This window comes from Ambystoma mexicanum, chromosome 8 (assembly GCF_040938575.1).
Source record: "Ambystoma mexicanum isolate Mex_15411 chromosome 8, UKY_AmexF1_1, whole genome shotgun sequence".
Classification (NCBI taxonomy): Eukaryota; Metazoa; Chordata; class Amphibia; order Caudata; family Ambystomatidae; genus Ambystoma; species Ambystoma mexicanum.
Window position 1 is genome coordinate 25,609,941 of NC_090929.1, and position 19,866 is coordinate 25,629,806.

The window sequence follows — 19,866 nt, forward strand, 5'->3', positions numbered from 1 at the left end:
CCAGCAACAGTGCCGGGAGGCTTAGGATACAGAGACCAGCAACAGTGCCGGGAGGCTCAGAATAGGGAGACCAGCAGTTGTGCTAGGAGGCTCAGGACAGAGCGACCAGCGGCAGTGCCGTGAGGCTCAGGATAGAGAGACCAGCAACAGTGCCGGGAGGGCTCAGGAAAGAGAGACCAGCAGTAGTGCCGGGAGGCTCAGGATAGAGAGACCAGCGGCAGTGCCGTGAGGCTCAGGATAGAGAGACCAGCAATAGTGCCATGAGGCTCAGGACAGAGACCAGCAACAGTGCCGTGAGGGTCAGGATAGAGAGACCAGCAACAGTGCCGTGAGGGTCAGGACAGAGAGACCAGCAACAGTGCTGGGAGGCTCAGGACAGAGAGACCAGCGAGACCAGCAGTAGTGTCGGGAGGCTCAGGATAGAGAGACCAGCAACAGTGCCGGGAGGCTCAGGACAGAGAGACCAGCAACAGTGCCGGGAGGCTCAGGATAGAGAGACCAGCAGTAGTGCCGGGAGGCTCAGGACAGAGAGACCAGCAGTAGTGCCGGGAGGCTCAGGACAGAGAGACCAGCAGTAGTGCTGGGAGGCTCAGGACAGAGAGACCAGCAGTAGTGCCGGGAGGCTCAGGACAGAGAGACCAGCAACAGTGCCGGGAGGCTCAGGATAGAGAGACCAGCAGTAGTGCCGGGAGGCTCAGGACAGAGAGATCAGCAGTAGTGACGGGAGGCTCAGGACAGAGACCAGCGGCAGTGCCGGGAGGCTCATGACAGAGAGACCAGCAGTAGTGCTGGGAGGCTCAGGACAGAGACCAGCGGCAGTGCTGGGAGGTTCAGGACAGAGACCAGCGGCAGTGCCGGGAGGCTCAGGACAGAGAGACCAGCAGTAGTGTCATGAGGCTCGGGACAGAGACCAGCGGCAGTGCCGTGAGGCTCAGGACACAGACACCAGCAGTAGTGCCGGGAGGCTCAGGACAGAGACCAGCGGCAGTGCCGTGAGGCTCAGGACACAGACACCAGCAGTAGTGCCGGGAGGCTCAGGACAGAGACCAGCGGCAGTACCGTGAGGCTCAGGATAGAGAGACCAGCAGTAGTGCCGTGAGGCTCAGGACAGAGACCAGCAACAGCGCCGTGAGGCTGAGGATAGAGAGACACCAGCAGTAGTGCTGGGAGGCTCAGGACAGAGACCAGCGGCAGTGCCGTGAGGCTCAGGACACGGACACCAGCAGTAGTGCTGGGAGGCTCAGGACAGAGACCAGCGGCAGTGCTGTGAGGCTCAGGGCAGAGAGACCAGCAGTAGTGCTGGGAGGCACAGGACAGAGAGACCAGCAGTAGTGCCGGGAGGCTCAGGATAGAGAGACCAGCGGCAGTGCCGTGAGGCTCAGGATAGAGAGACCAGCAATAGTGCCGTGAGGCTCAGGACAGAGACCAGCAACAGTGCTGTGAGGGTCAGGATAGAGAGACCAGCAACAGTGCCGTGAGGGTCAGGACAGAGAGACCAGCAACAGTGCCGGGAGGCTCAGGACAGAGAGACCAGCAACAGTGCCGGGAGGCTCAGGACAGAGAGACCAGCAACAGTGCCGGGAGGCTCAGGACAGAGAGACCAGCAGTAGTGCCGGGAGGCTCAGGACAGAGAGACCAGCAGTAGTGCCGGGAGGCTCAGGACAGAGAGACCAGCAACAGTGCTGGGAGGCTCAGGACAGAGAGACCAGCAACAGTGCCGGGAGGCTCAGGATAGAGAGACCAGCAGTAGTGCCGGGAGGCTCAGGACAGAGAGACCAGCAGTAGTGCCGGGAGGCTCAGGACAGAGAGACCAGCAGTAGTGCCGGGAGGCTCAGGATAGAGAGACCAGCAACAGTGCCGGGAGGCTAGGATAGAGAGACCAGCAACAGTGCCGGGAGGCTCAGGACAGAGAGACCAGCAACAGTGCTGGGAGGCTCAGGACAGAGAGACCAGCAACAGTGCCGGGAGGCTCAGGACAGAGAGACCAGCAACAGTGCTGGGAGGCTCAGGACAGAGAGACCAGCAACAGTGCCAGGAGGTGCAGGACAGAGAGACCAGCAGTAGTGCTGGGAGGCTCAGGACAGAGAGATCAGCAGTAGTGCCGGGAGGCTCAGGACAGAGACCAGCGACAGTGCCGGGAGGCTCAGGACAGAGAGACCAGCAGTAGTGCCGGTCGGCTCAGGACAGAGACCAGCGGCAGTGCCGGAAGGCTCAGGACACAGACACCAGCAGTAGTGCTGGGAGGCTCAGGACAGAGACCAGCAGTAGTGCAGGGAGGCTCAGGACAGAGACCAGCGGTAGTGCTGGAAGGCTCAGGACAGAGAGACCAGCAGTAGTGCCATGAGGCTCGGGACAGAGACCAGCGGCAGTGCCGTGAGGCTCTGGACACAGACGCCAGCAGTAGTGCCGGGAGGCTCAGGACAGAGACCAGCGGCAGTGCCGTGAGGCTCAGGACACAGACACCAGCAGTAGTGCCGGGAGGCTCAGGACAGAGACCAGCGGCTGTGTCGTGAGGCTCAGGACACAGACACCAGCAGTAGTGCCGGGAGGATCAGGACAGAGACCAGCGGCAGTGCCGTGAGGCTCAGGACACAGACACCAGCAGTAGTGCCGGGAGACTCAGGACAGAGACCAGTGGCAGTGCCGTGAGGCTCAGGACACAGATACCAGCAGTAGTGCCGGGAGGCTCAGGACAGAGACCAGCGGCAGTATCGTGAGGATCAGGATAGAGAGACCAGCAGTAGTGCCGTGAGGCTCAGGACAGAGACCAGCAACAGCGCCGTGAGGCTCAGGATAGAGAGACACCAGCAGTAGTGCTGGGAGGCTCAGGACAGAGACCAGCGGCAGTGCCGTGAGGCTCAGGACACGGACACCAGCAGTAGTGCCGTGAGGCTCAGGACACAGACACCAGCCGTAGTGCCGGGAGGCTCAGGACACAGACCAGCGGCAGTACCGTGAGGCTCAGGATAGAGAGACCAGCAGTAGTGCCATGAGGCTCAGGACAGAGACCAGCAACAGCGCCGTGAGGCTGAGGATAGAGAGACACCAGCAGTAGTGCCGGGAGGCTCAGGACAGAGACCAGCGGCAGTGCCGTGAGGCTCAGGACACGGACACCAGCAGTAGTGCCGGGAGGCTCAGGATAGAGAGACCAGCAGTAGTGCCATGAGGCTCAGGACAGAGACCAGCGGCAGTGCCGTGAGGCTCAGGACACGGACACCAGCAGTAGTGCTGGGAGGCTCAGGACAGAGACCAGCGGCAGTGCCGTGAGGCTCAGGACACAGACACCAGCCATAGTGCCGGGAGGCTCAGGACAGAGACCAGCGGCAGTGCCGTGAGGCTCAGGACACAGACACCAGCAGTAGTGCCGGGAGGCTCAGGACAGAGACCAGCGGCAGTGCCGTGAGGCTCAGGACACGGACACCAGCCGTAGTGCCGGGAGGCTCAGGACACAGACCAGCGGCAGTGCCGTGAGGCTCAGGACACAGACACCAGCAGTAGTGCCGGGAGGCTCAGGACACAGACCAGCGGCAGTGCCGTGAGGCTCAGGACACAGACACCAGCAGTAGTGCCGGGAGGCTCAGGACACAGACCAGCGGCAGTGCCGTGAGGCTCAGGACACAGACACCAGCAGTAGTGCCGGGAGGCTCAGGACACAGACCAGCGGCAGTGCCGTGAGGCTCAGGACACAGACACCAGCAGTAGTGCCGGGAGGCTCAGGACACAGACACCAGCCATAGTGCCGGGAGGCTCAGGACACAGACACCAGCAGTAGTGCCGGGAGACTCAGGACACAGACCAGCGGCAGTGCCGTGAGGCTCAGGACACGGACACCAGCAGTAGTGCCGGGAGGCTCAGGACACAGACCAGCGGCAGTGCCGTGAGGCTCAGGACACAGACACCAGCAGTAGTGCCGGGAGGCTCAGGACACAGACCAGCGGCAGTGCCGTGAGGCTCAGGACACAGACACCAGCAGTAGTGCCGGGAGGCTCAGGACACAGACCAGCGGCAGTGCCGTGAGGCTCAGGACACAGACACCAGCAGTAGTGCCGGGAGGCTCAGGACACAGACACCAGCCATAGTGCCGGGAGGCTCAGGACACAGACACCAGCAGTAGTGCCGGGAGACTCAGGACACAGACCAGCGGCAGTGCCGTGAGGCTCAGGACACGGACACCAGCAGTAGTGCCGGGAGACTCAGGACACGGACACCAGCAGTAGTGCTGGGAGGCTCAGGACAGAGACCAGCGGCAGTACCGTGAGGCTCAGGACAGAGAGACGAGCAGTAGTGCCGTGAGGCTCAGGACACGGACACCAGCAGTAGTGCCGGGAGGCTCAGGACACAGACCAGCGGCAGTGCCGTGAGGCTCAGGACACAGACACCAGCAGTAGTGCCGGGAGGCTCAGGACACAGACCAGCGGCAGTGCCGTGAGGCTCAGGACACAGACACCAGCAGTAGTGCCGGGAGGCTCAGGACACAGACCAGCGGCAGTGCCGTGAGGCTCAGGACACAGACACCAGCAGTAGTGCCGGGAGGCTCAGGACACAGACACCAGCCATAGTGCCGGGAGGCTCAGGACACAGACACCAGCAGTAGTGCCGGGAGACTCAGGACACAGACCAGCGGCAGTGCCGTGAGGCTCAGGACACGGACACCAGCAGTAGTGCTGGGAGGCTCAGGACAGAGACCAGCGGCAGTACCGTGAGGCTCAGGACAGAGAGACGAGCAGTAGTGCTGGGAGGCTCAGGACAGAGACCAGCGGCAGTGCCATGAGGCTCAGGACACAGACACCAGCAGTAGTGCCGGGAGGCTCAGGACACAGACCAGCGGCAGTGCCGTGAGGCTCAGGACACAGACACCAGCAGTAGTGCCGGGAGGCTCAGGACACAGACCAGCGGCAGTGCCGGGAGGCTCAGGACACAGACACCAGCAGTAGTGCCGGGAGGCTCAGGACACAGACACCAGCCATAGTGCCGGGAGGCTCAGGACACAGACACCAGCAGTAGTGCCGGGAGACTCAGGACACAGACCAGCGGCAGTGCCGTGAGGCTCAGGACACGGACACCAGCAGTAGTGCTGGGAGGCTCAGGACAGAGAGGGCACGCTTGGCAAAAATAAATCTCCCCTGCCGTAGCCTCCCGCAGGCGGCCTCTCCCCCACCCCTATGCAGCTGCATTTCTCGCGCTTTCAACTGAAATGATCTTACGTTTTTTACAGCTTTTTTCTTTTGTATGCGTTTTGTTTTTCACTGTTTCTAATTGTAACTTTTTGCAACAGTCCATTAAAAAGAAAATGACATCAAACTTATTTGAGCAACAGTAGCTGCTCCTGGAATCACCACACTGTGCACGCAGTGTGTGCTAAGAATGCGCTGTACAAACCCAAAGAAACTGTGCTTCTGCGAGCTGGCGCCCTCCCTCCTGTGATGGGCGCTCAATTAAAGCTTCTAAATAAAGTGCAAGGGTCGATTCCCCCACGTTGTACCGTGTGTCACGGGCCCAAACTGAAGCAAAGCACAGGTGACCAAGTTCCCAATCCTCATAGCAAGGCCCTCTCACCAGGCGAGCTGCAGAGCCCAGAACAGGACGACAAGCTGCACCCCCAAGTAGAGGACGAACAGTGGGTGGTTCCTCTCGCCCACGCAGTTCCCGATCCACGGGCAGTGGTGGTCGTAGCGCCGCACACAGTGGTGGCAGGACTGGCAGTGTCGCGCACGCATAGGCTGCTGCAAAGAAGAAAAACACATTCACTGGGGCTGCAGGGGGGGTCTATTCTACTGCATACATTATGGCATCGGTGGGGCAGAGTGTGGGGGTCGGGGGTGACCAGTTACAACATAAATAATTCAAGAGATGAGCCCCAGTTCTTACGCAAATCCATTATCGTTTTACATCTAAAGGGAGGACAAGATTTGACATTTTCTGTGATATCCCTTGTAGTGAGCTTCTGGGTGATGCACTAACCGTCTGTGTAATGCCAAGATACCGAGTGATCCACTGACATGAGACAATGAGTGACCGACTGGCGTGACGAGGATACTGAGCACCCCAGAATACTTCAACATGGTGCACAGCAGCACCACCCACCACCACAACTCCACTGAGCGCACACCACAGTCTGAAACACACGAAAGCTCTCGCACTATAAAACACTCCAGATTAGAGGAGCCCAAAGAGCACCCCATACACATTACCCAGCATCTGCATGCCCTCTTATAGCCTGGCCTATCAACGCCAGGTCCAGCATTGAAGACCCACTTAGCGTACACTTCAGACTTAAACATCAACATATTGTTTGTCGCACAGTCCTCTTTCAAAGGCACATCTATCCCTGACCTCCAACTCATTCTTCCCTCCGAATATATATATATACACCCTCCCTTCCATCATCAATCACTAAACCTCGGTCACCATCTCTAGGCTACAAACCCTCTTTCGTGCTCCCCCCTCCACCCCAAACTGCTCTGAGCCAGTAGGCTTCACCGGCACACCCCCTAGATTCCAAGCTTTACCTTGAGAAGACCGCCCAATTGCTTGGGGTGACCCCTATGTAGTCGGAATGTTGCTGCTCTCCTTCCTGCATTGCGCTCCTTCTAGCGCTGACCTCCCTCCAACTCGACCAACATGTAAAGCACTGGCCTTGCTCTGGACAACCCTCCAGACTAGCATTTTCCATCCTGCCAAGCCATTGCATGAGAGGAAAGACCGTGTGCTCCCACACCAAACGTGGCAGACCAGCCTGAACTGCCAGGTCGCCTCTTATCCCCAGACATGCTTGGGCTTCAATGGGCTTCAGCAGCAAAGCTGAAGGGGTTCCACCAAGCATGATTTGCAGGTCGACTTTCCCTTCCAGAACAGCACTGCAAGAGCTCATTATCCCTCGCCCAGAGCATTGCCACTGATTGAGATGTATTCTAAACCATCCACCACTCTGCAGTGTTGCTTTAGTCCTGCCTCTAACTCACCCACCATCTCTCCTCTCTGAAGAACCTACCTGTCAAGTTTGTATTTGTATTTTTTGAGTTTTATATAGCGCTTTTAACCAAATCGCTTTACAGAGAACAATATGCAGTACATAACATAAGCAATGTGAGTCCATTTTTAGAATCATGTAGCAAAGAACAATATGCAGAACAATTTACAGAGAAACAGTCAGTGATACAAACTTGCGCAGCGTGGGAGGGTGTTCAGAATCGGCCGTTAACAGTCAGGCAGGTGACTGAAGAAGCTGCATTTTTAAAGAAGAGTGGAAGGAGGAGTAGGAAGTAATGGAGCGGAGAGAGAGAGGGAGAAGGTTCCAGTGAAGAGGCGCAAGAAGTTGGAAGGATCAGAAACGGGATTGTGCACAAAAGCTGCTCGGTACAGTAAGTCGGAAGTGATCAGCAGAGCGGAGAGAATGAGAGGGAGAATAGGAGAGGAGGGATGCGAGATAGGAGGGGGCAAGTCCGTAGAGAGATTTGAAGACAAGACAGAGGAATTTGTACTTGAGTTGAGAGTGAAAGGAGAGCCATCACAGTGAGGTAAGGGATGAAGCGATAGAGTCCTGATGGGAAAGAAGACAGAGAGAACGGATGTAAGAATGGTAGATTGATTTAAGAGGGGCTAGACGTCAGGAACAAAGGCCAAAGAAGAGAACGGAGCAATAGAAAAGTCGAGAGAAGACTGAGGAAGATATTAGAAGTTTAGTGGCGTGGAAAGTAAGGAAGGGACGAATTCTGCGTATGTTGTATAGATGGAAGCGACAGGCCCGGGAGGTAAGAGCGATGTGGTGAACGAAGGAGAGATTAGTGTCAAAGTGGAGACGAAGATTGCGGGCAGATGGGGAGATAAGGAGATGGGATGGAGGAAAGAGAATGGAAGGAGGAGAGGGAGGAGGGAGAACATTAGCTGGACAAAAATAGAACTTCCGTTTTCCCGGCGTTCAGGGTAAGAAAGTGGGAGGTCATCCAGGATTTGATGGCAGTGAGGCAGGACGAGAGTTTGTGATGAATGTCGAGAGTGAAGGATGAGAAAGAGAGATAAAGCTGAGTGTCGTCGGCATCGAAGTGGAGAGATACTCCAAAGAAAGAGATGATAGGAGCAAGAACGGAGGTGTACAAAAAGAAGAGAAAAGGACTAAGTACAGAGCCTTGGGGGACACCGTAGGCGAGAGGGAAGGGAGGGGTGGTGCAGCTGCCCCAAGAAACGGTAAATGTGCGGTTAAATAGATAGGAAGTGAACCAGGCAAGGATGGAACCACTGAAGCCAAAGGAGGACAGAGTCAAGAAGTAAAGAGTGATCTACTGTGTCAAAGGTGGCAGATAGGTCAAGAAGAATGAGGACAGAAGAGTGTTTAGAGTAGCGGGCTGTGAGGAGGGGGTCAACGACGGAGGTAAGAGCAGTTTCAGTGAGTGGCGGGGGCAGAACCCTGATTGAGTAGGAGGGAGAAGAGATAGATTAGAGACGTGTGTTGGGAGCAAGCAAGGCATTCAAGGACCTTGGATAGGAAGGGTAAGAGGGAAATGGGGTGAAAGTTTGATGCCAGGAGGGAGGGGGTTTGCTGTGGGATTTTTCATGATGGGAATGATGATTGCGTGCTTGAAGGCAGATGGAAAGGTAGAGGTAACAAGACAGGTGTTCAAAAAGAAGGTAAGGAAAGGTACCAGGAGCGGATAGACTTTAGGAATGAGAGAGGTGGGAAGACGCTCGCCAGGGGCAGCGGTAGGGTGAGTTTTGGATAGGAGAAGGGAGACTTCAGAGTCTGAGACAGGAGTGAAGTTAGAAACGGTGGTGGAGGGGGTTGGGAAAGATGGAGAGGGGGGAATATATGAGGGGGAATGTAGAATATCTTGACGTAGCGTGTGTACCTTAGAGGAGAAGAAGTTAGAAAGATCGGTGGCTGATAGAGGTGAAGCAATAGAAGGGTCAGGAGTGGGAGGAGAGAGAAGGCGAGTCAGGGTTTGAAAGATGCGACGAGGGTGAGAAGACTCAGTGTGGAGAAGGTCTGAAAAGTAAGTTTGTTTGGCAGATGTAATGCAGTTGTCATACATAGTGTGGTAGGAGAAGTAAGTAGCCTGATTGGCTGGAGAACGGTTCTTGTGCCAGCATCTTTCCCGGCTGCGGCGCATTGATGAGAGATGAGGAGAGAGCCAGGGTTGGACGGGTTTGCGGGTGGGGCGGAAGGAGATGAGAGGGTAGAGTTGGTCAAGACTGGAGGTGAGGGATGAGGAAAGAGTGGATGTAGCTTCATTCGCAGAGAGAGTGCAAAAATGAGTGAGCGGGGGAGGGAGTTGGTGCAGGTTGTCGAAGAAAAGTGAAGAATCAAAGTTGCGCAGGTCGCTTCGGGAGAAGGAGGTGGAAGGAGGGGGGTAAGAGAGACAGAGAGTAAGGAAAAGTCTGACAAATAGATAGGGAGGTCAGATACAGAGGAAGCAGTGAAAGAAGAAACAAAGATTAGATCAAGAGTGGAGCCGGAAGTGTGAGTGGATGTAGTAGGGAGAGGGGTAAGTAGTTAGGAGTTGAGTATCGAGAGGAAGGGGAAGTTAGGTGAGTGGTGGAGATGGAGGTTGAAGTCACCAAGCATGATCAGTAGTGTGGGACTAGGTGAGATGTGACCTAGAAGGTGGTCAATGTCCTCACAGAAAGACCCTAGCGGGCCAGGTGGGCGGTAGATAATGAGAAAGGATATAGCGTGTGGTGAGGTGAAGATTTTGTACATGCATTTGAAGGAGGGAAAGTCTGGTAGAGGTACTGGACAGGGAACAGATAGGTACTTTGGGTGATATAGTAGGCCAATGCCGCTGCCACGTCCGGTGGTGCGGGGAACATGGGCGAATGAAGAAAAGGAGGAAGTAAGTGATGCAGGAACTGTAGTATTGTGGGGAGGGATTCATGTTTCAGTAACGCAGAGGAAGTGAAGATTTAGACGTAGGAATAGGTCCAAAACCGCAGCAGTCTTGTTGCATAGAGATCTTGCGTTCCATAAGTCAATGTCAATGATGTTGGAAGTGTCAACACTTTGGGGATAGATGAGGTTGTAGTGACGAGTTGGAGCAGTGGTTGTACACACACCCCATTTAGTTTATCTCTCAATGCTCAAGCCTATTGATCAGTGATGGCGTGAGGCAGGACTTCATGGGTGTCTTCGCAACCACGCCTCTGAACCCCTCCTCACTTGCCGTTAACATGCTTTAGTCTTTGATGCTGACATATACGCCAGCCACTACACCACGATTGCATGTCTACAACTTTTAAGTTAGCACATGCATCCAGCTCACCTTAACCCTTGCCTTGCCCTCCAGCAACTGAAGGACTCTTCCCAACTGCCAGCTCATTCCAATCATAATCTTATCTGTTTGCAACTGACAAAACATGCCCCCAAACGGTGCAATATTTACTGTCTATGTCACTCCTTGCCCTCTTCTACTACTCTCAACAGGCCCGTCTTGCGGCCAGGGACAACCTGTCCGCCTAATTTGCCTCCCTGGCAACCCCCAAGCCCTTGCTGTGGCATGCACTAGCGGCTGTACTGCTGGCATGCTCCCCTCCCCTTTCATCCTCGCCAGCTACTCATCCCCACAGCAAGTCAATCGCGTCATTGCTTGCATACACCCTCCTTGCTTACTCAGCTCCTAGCATTGCCTTCCCTTTACTCCTGGTACAGTTTACTGTGACCCTCACTGTTCAGTCTTCCCCTCCTCTGAGCACACCCTCCCGAGTTAGACACCTCCTCAATGGAGTGGTGCTGTAAAGTTATTTTCCAGCTCGACTGACCTCCCCACCTTATTTTGCTTTGGAAGCCCAGAGGGATAGGGCGAGATCATCAAGTGGTGACAAATATAATGAGAACACTACTCCTGCCATCATTCTCATCCTGGCTGCCCCGCCCAATATTGAGGGTCCTGTGATTCCATTCAATTGATCAATTTGACACCTGCACCATGTTCACGCGCCCATAAACTAAGGCGGATGACGGCTATGGCAGAACCTTCTCGGTTATCCTTCACCCCAATGATCCAGTCATAAACTCTTAAGGGGTGGAACTTGGTACCTCTGGACAGAGTGAGGGGATATTGCTTTGAGATGTGTGGAAAAACGTGCTGCTCGCTCAAGGGGCGGGACTGTAAATAAGCTTGTGACAATTGGCAGGAACCTCTGCAAAAGAACTAGAGCAAAGGACCTAACAATACTGCGATGAAAAGGTTAAACTAAAAAGGGGGTACAAACATTGTAGGTTCTTTTTACTGCAACATCGGTGGAAAAGTTGCAGTCAGCCATAGTGCGCCCTCTATCAGACATTCAAATTCTACCATCTGATCCCTACAGGATAAGAGAATGCGCAAGTGTCAATGAGAGCGAAACTCAGATTCCCTCAGAGAATGTTGCTGAGCAGTCAAATACTGGCACAGCCCGCTTGTACTTTAGAAAAAGTGACAGGCACTTTCGAGGTAGGCCTCAGTTGCCTGGTTGGTTACCTGCAGCATGCAGTATCCACAGCGACGGAGGTGTAATGCTTTTGAAGGTGGGTGGATTGCGTCCTGTTGCAAATCACTCTTCACAAGGGTCTAGAAAAGAGCATATGGAAAAAAGGTAAATAAAGGTTTTAGATCAAAAAAGGGGCACCCGCTCCAATCTAATCTACTCCACTGACTTCCCCGCTGACCTTACAGAGGGCTCAGAAAGTCCCACTCACTGCGACATACTTGCTCCCATGCTCACCGTCCCTTTGCCACACACCAATCCCACAAATCTGTAATAACCATCACAGAAACATGGATTGGCCCTAATGACAGTCACCTGTCCACACCAAATCCCCTAGTGTCTGGCCACATAATTAATAATGTCACCCCATCCACCCCCTCCCGCCTCTACACTTTCTGCCGTTATGCACGTTGCAGTCCAACTTCTCCCATCAACTACCTTCACCAATCAACCCCCGCGGCCAGTCGGCACTCAATTCCTTCTCTCCCGATCTTGACTGGAGTCCCTGCCCTACAAGGCCTCAGTACTAACTCCTGTGGTACTTGTACCATCCAAAGTTACCAAACGGCCACCATCTTTAACTCTCCTGACCCTGCTTACCTTCCTGGCCCCTCTGTTTTTCTACCCTCCTCTGTTGTTACCATTCCCTCATACACTTCTAACTCTGTAGCCCCTACACCTGCCCCCCCCCTTTTCTCCTTATCGCGTAATGCAAATTCAACCCCAACTGGCTAACTCCCTACCTTGCCAGAGTCGGGTCCAATCTCTTGTTAAAACCCACGCCAAGTTTAGTGAGAAATGCCTTTCTGGGCTTCAACTGCACTAGCCTCGCCTTTTGATCACTGCTGGCCTGCTGGATCCTTTATCCTTTCCTGCCCCAACCCATATCACCTGCTAATCTAGCACCTTCAGACAACCACGTGCCTTCTCCTAGATTGCTGGAAAAAGTCATGCTGTTCCTCTTTCCTTGCCTGAAAGGAATCCATCTTGCTCCCTTCACTTGCTCTTTTTCTCTTGAACTCATCGTGTGTTTCTGGTACTGTCATAATCATGAACCGGAGTTCGTCTCACCTCTTGTTTTCGTCGACTTCTGGAGTCGTAGAGGTAGGGTCTATCTCTGGGAGTAGCCAGGCTGACACTCCAGTGTTTATATACAAAGTGACCAGCAAGGCCACCACCAGGGCTGGATCCAATATACCGAGGGGATACCGTCTGGGGTAGAAAACCCTTCGGTGTCTTGTGCAGCAAGTTGTTTCAGGAAACAAAGGTTAATCCAATCAGCAACAGCAAAACCAGCCAAACAACATAGAGATCCAATAACAAGTCAAGTAGAAAGAGGGATGAAGACACGGAATGAAGAGCAGAAGTTTGAGTCAAGGACAGAAGGAAAAAGGCAGAGGACAAGGAAATGAAACTAGCGGCGTTGCAACTCACTGGAGGGTAGAGAAAAGTTGTGATGCGAGGAGGCTTCATTCGCGGTTGAAATCAATCCCTTCCTCATACGTCACGGTAGCATCCCATTAAATGTAAAGTTCAAAACAGCTAGACCGTCAAGCATGTCTTCCAAACCTCGCAGCGGGGCCAAAGAGAAAAGCATAATTGTGCTGCCCGCTGGGACATGACAGCATGCCCCTTCCCAAGGCAGTCATACCCGGGCTTGAAAGTGTGAAGATGATGAAATTGACGGACCAAGATAGGAGCATGAAGAGCATGCGCTGGTTCCCAAGTCTGATCACATGTTGTATCCCTTCCAGTGCACTAGGTATTGAAGTACACCTCGACGGAATCGTGACTCGCATACATACCTCACGTCATATTCTTGTTCACCGTCCACCCCTACTATAGTGAAGGGCCAATTTAGAGGGAACAAGATGCTGTGGCAAAGTCGTGGAGGCCAACCAGACCAAATCACCTACGGTGTATACAGGAGCATCTTGTCTGCATCTGTCTGAACACCTGGATGTGGTAAGCAGATTCTTAACTTGATTATGTGTGGACGGCAGATCACATATCCACTTGTCCAAAGTGGGCACTCAGGTTTCAGGGACTGGGGATTCCAGCAGACAACGTGTGTGAGGCCCATAACTCACAAAAAACTGAGAGTGTTTAATGGTATTATGATATGCCTTGTTGTAGGCATACTCTGCCAGGGGGAAGTAGTTCAGACCAGTTGTCAGTAGTTGTTGCAAAACAGCATAAATACTGCTCCAGGACTTGATTTGTCTGCTCAGTTTGTCCATTAGACTGGAGGTGGTAACCAGAAGACAAATCATGCTTAATGTCCAATGCAGTACACACAAAATTTCTAGATAAATTGGGAACTTCTGTCTGGAACAATTGAGGAAGGGAGGCCATGTAAATGGAAGATCTTTTGGAGAAACACCCTTGCCATTTCCAAGGCAGTAGGAAATTTAGACAGGGCAGTAAAAATAGCCATTTTAGAGAATCTGTCAATTGTTACCATGATTGTGGTCTGTCCATTGGATGGGTGTAATTCAACAATGAAGTCTGTCGCCACTGCTTCCCAGGGTCTTGTGGGAACAGGTACAGGTAGTAGCTTATCCACTGTCCTCTGTGGGATGATCTTGTTTTGAGCACAAATTACGCATGTCTGTATATAATTCTCAATGTCTTGACGCCACTCGTATGTCCGTATATGATTCTCAATGTCTTGACACCACTTAGGCCACCAGAAATAATGAGAAATTGCCATCCTAGTGCAAGTTGCTCATCTATGTCCTAATGCTGGATGGTCATGGAACAGTTGCAAGATTTGTTTCTGGAGGCCCACTGTGGGTAGGTAAGAGAAAACTTTGATGCACGTACAAGCAGTTAGTGGGTGCATCAAACAGCAGATTGGGCCTGGTGTCCCTGAGCAGCTGTTGAAAAAAGGATTGAACCACGAAGATGAATGTCTTGGAAGGTAGAATCTTTTCAGACGTCGTAGCAGTTCTGTTCTCTATACAGGTCTTTCGGGATAAAGCATCTGCCATCTGGCCTGTCTGCTGTTTCTACACTCCTGATTTTGCAGGGCCTGTAGATTCCGATGGTCTGTGCGAAACTCGACTTGATGTCTGGCGCCCATCAAAAGGTTCGATACATGCCGGTTTCAAGGCCAGCAATTCTTTTTCTATCACTGAATAATTGATTTCACTAGGGGTGAATGATCAATAAACTTCCGCTAGCAATCTGTAAGTCCTAAGAACTGTTAAATGTGTTTGATGGATTTTAGTACTTCACAGGATAGGACTGCGTCAATCTTTTTTGGATCCATTGCAACACCTGCTGCTGACAAAATGTAGCCCAAGTAGGAAACAGAGGGCGCATGAAATACAGATTTTTCCAATTTGGCCTTTATTTAATTAATCTGCAGACGTCAAAGCACCTCACGTACATGCTCAAGATGTGTCACTGAGTCAGCAGAAAAAAACAATATGTCATCCAAGTATACTATAACTGTGGTATACAAAAGGTCAGAACAAATTCTATCTACAAAACGCTGAAACACTGCGGGGGCATTAGCTAGCCCAAAGGGCATGACACGATATTCAAATAGGCCAAAAGGTGTTCTGAAGGCAGTCTTCCCCTCATCTCCGGATTTTATTCTGATGAGGTGATACGCCCCACACAGGTCCAGTTTAGTTAAGATGTTACCTCCTCTAACTGACCCAATGATATCCTTTATCAGAGGCAGGGGGTATTCATCTTTCTTCGTGATCTGGTTGAGTCCTCTAAACTCAAGACAAGGCCGTAATTAGGACGGATCTCTTCTGGGAACAAAAACCAACAAGGCTCCTCCAGGAGCCTTTGAAGGGGTAATTAATCCATTACGTGAATTCCTAGATATTCTCTTAAGGCCTTCGTTTCCGCCCCTGACAAGATGAACATCCTGCCAAATGGAATTATGCTATCTGAAAGTAGATCTATGGCATAGTCCTCTTCCCTATGAGCAGGTAGTTGTACATCCAAGTCTTCAAGAAACACAGAAGGGAATTCCTCTAATTCCAGAGGCAAGGCATTTATATTGTTCGGGTTTGTAATACCTGAACTTTCTGTTCCTAGTGAATATGGAGCAGCAATGCAGTGTTGTTCACAGTCTTCCGAAGCCAGCGACACTATACCAGCACTCAAATATAAGAGTTGGGTCTCTTGAGTCATGGTATTTCAAGAATAAGTGGAAAATGAACTGTCTTTATTAAATCAAACGTCAGTCGTTCATGATAGTTTCCTATTCTTAAGGTCACAGCCACGGTCTGATAGATGAGAGGACCTGAACGTAAAAAGTTACTCCATCCACTCCTTCAATGGGCATAAAACACAACTTCTCAACAACAGGAATTAGATGTTCTGTGGCCCATGTGTGGTCCATAGAAACCCCTGCAGCACCACAATCTAGTAACGCTGGAACTGTTAGACAGCGACCATTGTCGATCAATAGTTGAACCTTCATTGTCATCAAGGTAGTGTCAAAAGAAGGTGTTTCAATTCCTGACATCATAGTGGGATACGCAATTTCTTCCTGTCCCTTGATGCCTACAGTTTCCCCGTCTCCGAACAGGAACTACAGGGCAGTCCTTCACCAGATGACCTTTAATGCCACAAAACATGCAACAGCCAAAAGACCTCCTCCTTTGTCTTTCCGCATACGTACACGGGCCTCTTGTTGTACCTATTTGCATAGGTTCTGCATCCGAGGGAGATGGTGGAAGGGACAACAAGGGAGGACCCTCTGCATACTCACGAGAGGCCTTATGTTTCTTGCATTCCATCCCGCGTTCTTGTAGTCTATAACCCAGTAGTGACACCAAAATTACCAGGCCGGCAAATGACCTGGGTAGAGTGTTAGGGAGAATTCTCATTCTATGGCTAATTTCCCTTACCTAGTGAGTCCCCCAGTAGCTTTGATGGATTTCTGGAGTTTGTTTTTCCACTTGGTAAGTGTGTACTCCTTTTTCCCCACTCTTACTTGTGTTTTGCCATGTGTATTTCATCTGTTTTTGTGATTGTGGACTCTGGAGTACACCACTTCAGTAGCCCCCTTCTTTTGTGTGTTACACAGCACCTTCAGTGCAGTGACACAGGGTTGTCTTTTAGACTTCCCACCGACTCCATTTCTGAGGCTGACTACTGTCCCCCAGAAAAGGGTAAAGTTGCCATTAACTTTACTTAGTCATTTAACCACAGATCCAGTACACCCCATCTTACATGGAGTATGGGAAAGGGTTAATCCTTAGCACTTTTTATCTGTACCTCCTAGAGCATTGTTTCGCTCTTTTAACATTTAGACTTGGCTGGTGGCAGTGGTATCTACCCTAACTTTTCTACCGCGATTATACTATATAAACATGGTATTGTTTTAGGCTATTATATTAGCCTCAAACTTAAAACCGCTTGACCAAACACTCTTTCTTTTGGCTCTGGTCGGGTTTATTCGCCATTTCTTTTTGTTAAAGTCCTTCTTGTGTTTTACTTTGCATGGCAAACCAGGTTTGCCTTCTTTGTTCACTGTCTTTTGGCGGGCTTCTGCCAAGAAGCCCGCCTCTAGGCGCCTGGGTGTCTAGGTGGGCTGAATGTGAGGGAGGGGTACAGTCACCCCCTGCAAAGGGTATCCTAGGAAACCTGAGTCGGTGAAGTCCTGCTGCAGTCCTGAGCTATCTACCCTTCGACGACCAGAGAGGATCCAGTCCGCAGTCTTCTTCCCTTAAGCTTCGTGGGGATAACCAGCTCATCTTCTACAGCCAGAGGATCCTCTTCGTGGTCGAAATCACTGCACCCTGCTGTAGTGGTCCGGATAGCCATCTGAAGAGCCTCTGCTGTTTTTAAGGAGCGCACCTTATATTCACCGTCGCTGCTGCCGGCTTCAGCCCCGTGTGGTGCAGACCCCTCCACATGTCCTCCTTCGGATCGAAGCTCCATGAACTGTGGGTCTGCAGGAAACTACCAGGAACAACTGCCTTGGCACCAGCCTCTTCATTGAATAAGGTACTGTGTTCTGCTCGAGGAATTAGGGTGAATCCCTTTTCTTCGCCTCCAAGGCTTGCCCTCGTCTTCCCTCCTTCTTCTAACTTTTGCTTCCTCTGTTGACAATATCCAAGTACTCCTGGCTACGTTGAATCGTGACCTATCCGCATGTGTGATCCTCGACAACAGGAACACGGTTCCACTTGACACTGGCTCCGGCCTATTGACTCTTGAATTTCTGTCTAAGAGTGTTCTCTGGTTCTGTCTGCCTAGACAAATGTATTGCCTATGATGTTTGCCCCCAACTCTCTCTGGGTATCTCAGGTGCTAAGTGTGTGTTTTGCCCCGGTAACATTTCTTGCCGCGGATACGCGTTTCTTTAGTAAGACCGAACTGCCATTACTGTCAAAAAGTGATCGCAAGTGTATTCCCGGTAACGTCTTTTGTTTCATAACACCGGTCTGCTAAAACACAGGGTACTTACCTTGAAGTTATGCCGTACAAAGTGAATTGGTTAGTTGTAGTGTATTTTACGTGTGGTTTCTGAATTAATAGAAGTGTCGTGTTTATAACAAATGGTTTAAAAATAAATGTACTTATATTTTTTACCTGAAACCTTGAGTCAGGGTTTGCTTGAGTCACGGTAATTGTGGTCCCTTTGTGTAATCTCTGCTCATATACTCTTGAGATAAGCCTGGCGGCTCCGCTACTGCTACCACTTTAACATAGTAGTACAGGCTTGTACCAAAGGTAAAACTTGTATTGCCACCTGTAGTCTTAATTGTGTGTAGTGGTCCCTAAGGGCACTGCACAGGATTCTGCCTAACAGAGGGATTTGAGCCAGTTTGTCCCTTAAATCATCATGAAGCCCCCTACGAAAGAGGCTAGACCTGGTCTCTTCAGGCCAAACCGTCTCATCAGACAATTGCTTAAACCTAGTAACATAGCTCATAACATCAGAGGAACCTTGGACGTAATCCACTAAGTTTTCTTGAGCCATATACGCTGTCTTTGGTCTCTCGAACATCTCTTTTACTAATGCCAGGAAGGCATCACAATTATGCAGGGTGGGATTTCTGGAGGTTACAAGTGGGGTTACCCAGGCAAATGTGCTTCCTACCATGTTGGTAATCAGGTAACCCACCTTTGACCGGTCTGAGAGAAAACAGTGAGGTCTAAAGGTGAATTGTATGAAGCAATGGTCTAAGTACTCCTTCAGTTTTCTAGAAGAGCCGTCACATTTTAAGGCACCTGCACCCCCAGTTGGAACCTCAACTGGCACCCCTTCCCTGGTGACCAGGGCTTGTGTAAGGGTCTGATTTTCCAGCCATAGTGCCTGGACTTCGACAGTGAGACCCTGCACCGCATACATAAACTCTTGCATTTGCAGCATATTGTCCAGGGAGGGGTGGCGTCGCAAACTGTCAGAATCACAAACAGGACTTCTGGAGTCGTAGAGGTAGGTTCTATCTCTGGGAGTGGCAGGCTGACACCCCAGGGTTTATATACAAAGTGACCAGTAAGGTCACCACCAGGGCTGGATCCAATATACCGAGGGGATACCCTCTGGGGTAGAAAACCCCTCAGTGTCTTGTGCAGCAAGTTGTTTCAGGCAAGGAAGGTTAATCCGCTCAGCAACAGCAAAACCAGCCAAGCTTCGACAGCCAGGCAATGTAGAGCTCCAATAGCAAGTCAAGTAGAAACAGGGATGAAGACATGGAATTAAGAGCAGAAATTCGACACAAGGACAGAAGGAACAAGGCAGAGGACAAGGAAACGAAATGAGCGTTGTTGCAACTCACCAGAGAAATGTTGTGACGCAAGGAGACTTCGGTCACGGTTGCTGATATCAATCCCTTTCTCACATGTCACGTTGTACCATCCCATTGAACATAAAGTTCAAAACAACTAGACCGTCAAGCACGTCTTCCGAAGACCGCGGGGTGAGACAAAAGAAAAGCGGAAGAGTGCCGCCAGCTGGGACAGGTACATTCCCACCCTGCATCAAGGTGGCTACCCTCCTACCCATCTTGGAAAAACCATATAATTAAAAACCCAGCCCACTTCCCCTTCTCCCCCACTAGTCTACAGAGGTATGCACATGATATTTAACTGAATTACAGCCTACCAAGAGGGTAACTGACCCTGCATCCCCTACGAACTGGGTTATGCAGCAGTGGTGCTAGCATAATGGGGTTCACCCGCGTCCCCCAACTTCTTCACTACTGAACACCACTAGCAACCTTCCCGACCCACCTCAACCTCTCTTTGTGACACTGTTGACATCCTCCCCCCCACCCCTGCCATGGGCTTGCTCATGTTGACACCACCTGTACTGATTGCCTACCTGTCTAACAGTCTTCTCCATCTTAGTGCAGCTTCTCATCTGAGGACCCCCCCTCTTCACACTGTACACCTCGTCTTGGCAAACTCGTTTCCTCATTTTGC

At 51.5% G+C, this 19,866-nt stretch overlaps 1 protein-coding gene across 1 annotated transcript in view; it reads right to left on the reverse strand.

Annotated features, from left to right (window-relative positions):
* Positions 1-19,866, reverse strand: part of ZDHHC12 (zinc finger DHHC-type palmitoyltransferase 12) — a 97,209-nt gene that overhangs the window by 21,342 nt on the left and 56,001 nt on the right. Inside the window, exons 3-4 of the mRNA XM_069609182.1 lie at positions 11,451-11,540; positions 5,557-5,723 (exon numbers count right to left, since the gene is read on the reverse strand). Coding sequence (XP_069465283.1) covers positions 5,557-5,723; positions 11,451-11,540 — 257 coding nt within the window. The remainder of the gene's footprint in view (positions 1-5,556; positions 5,724-11,450; positions 11,541-19,866) is intronic.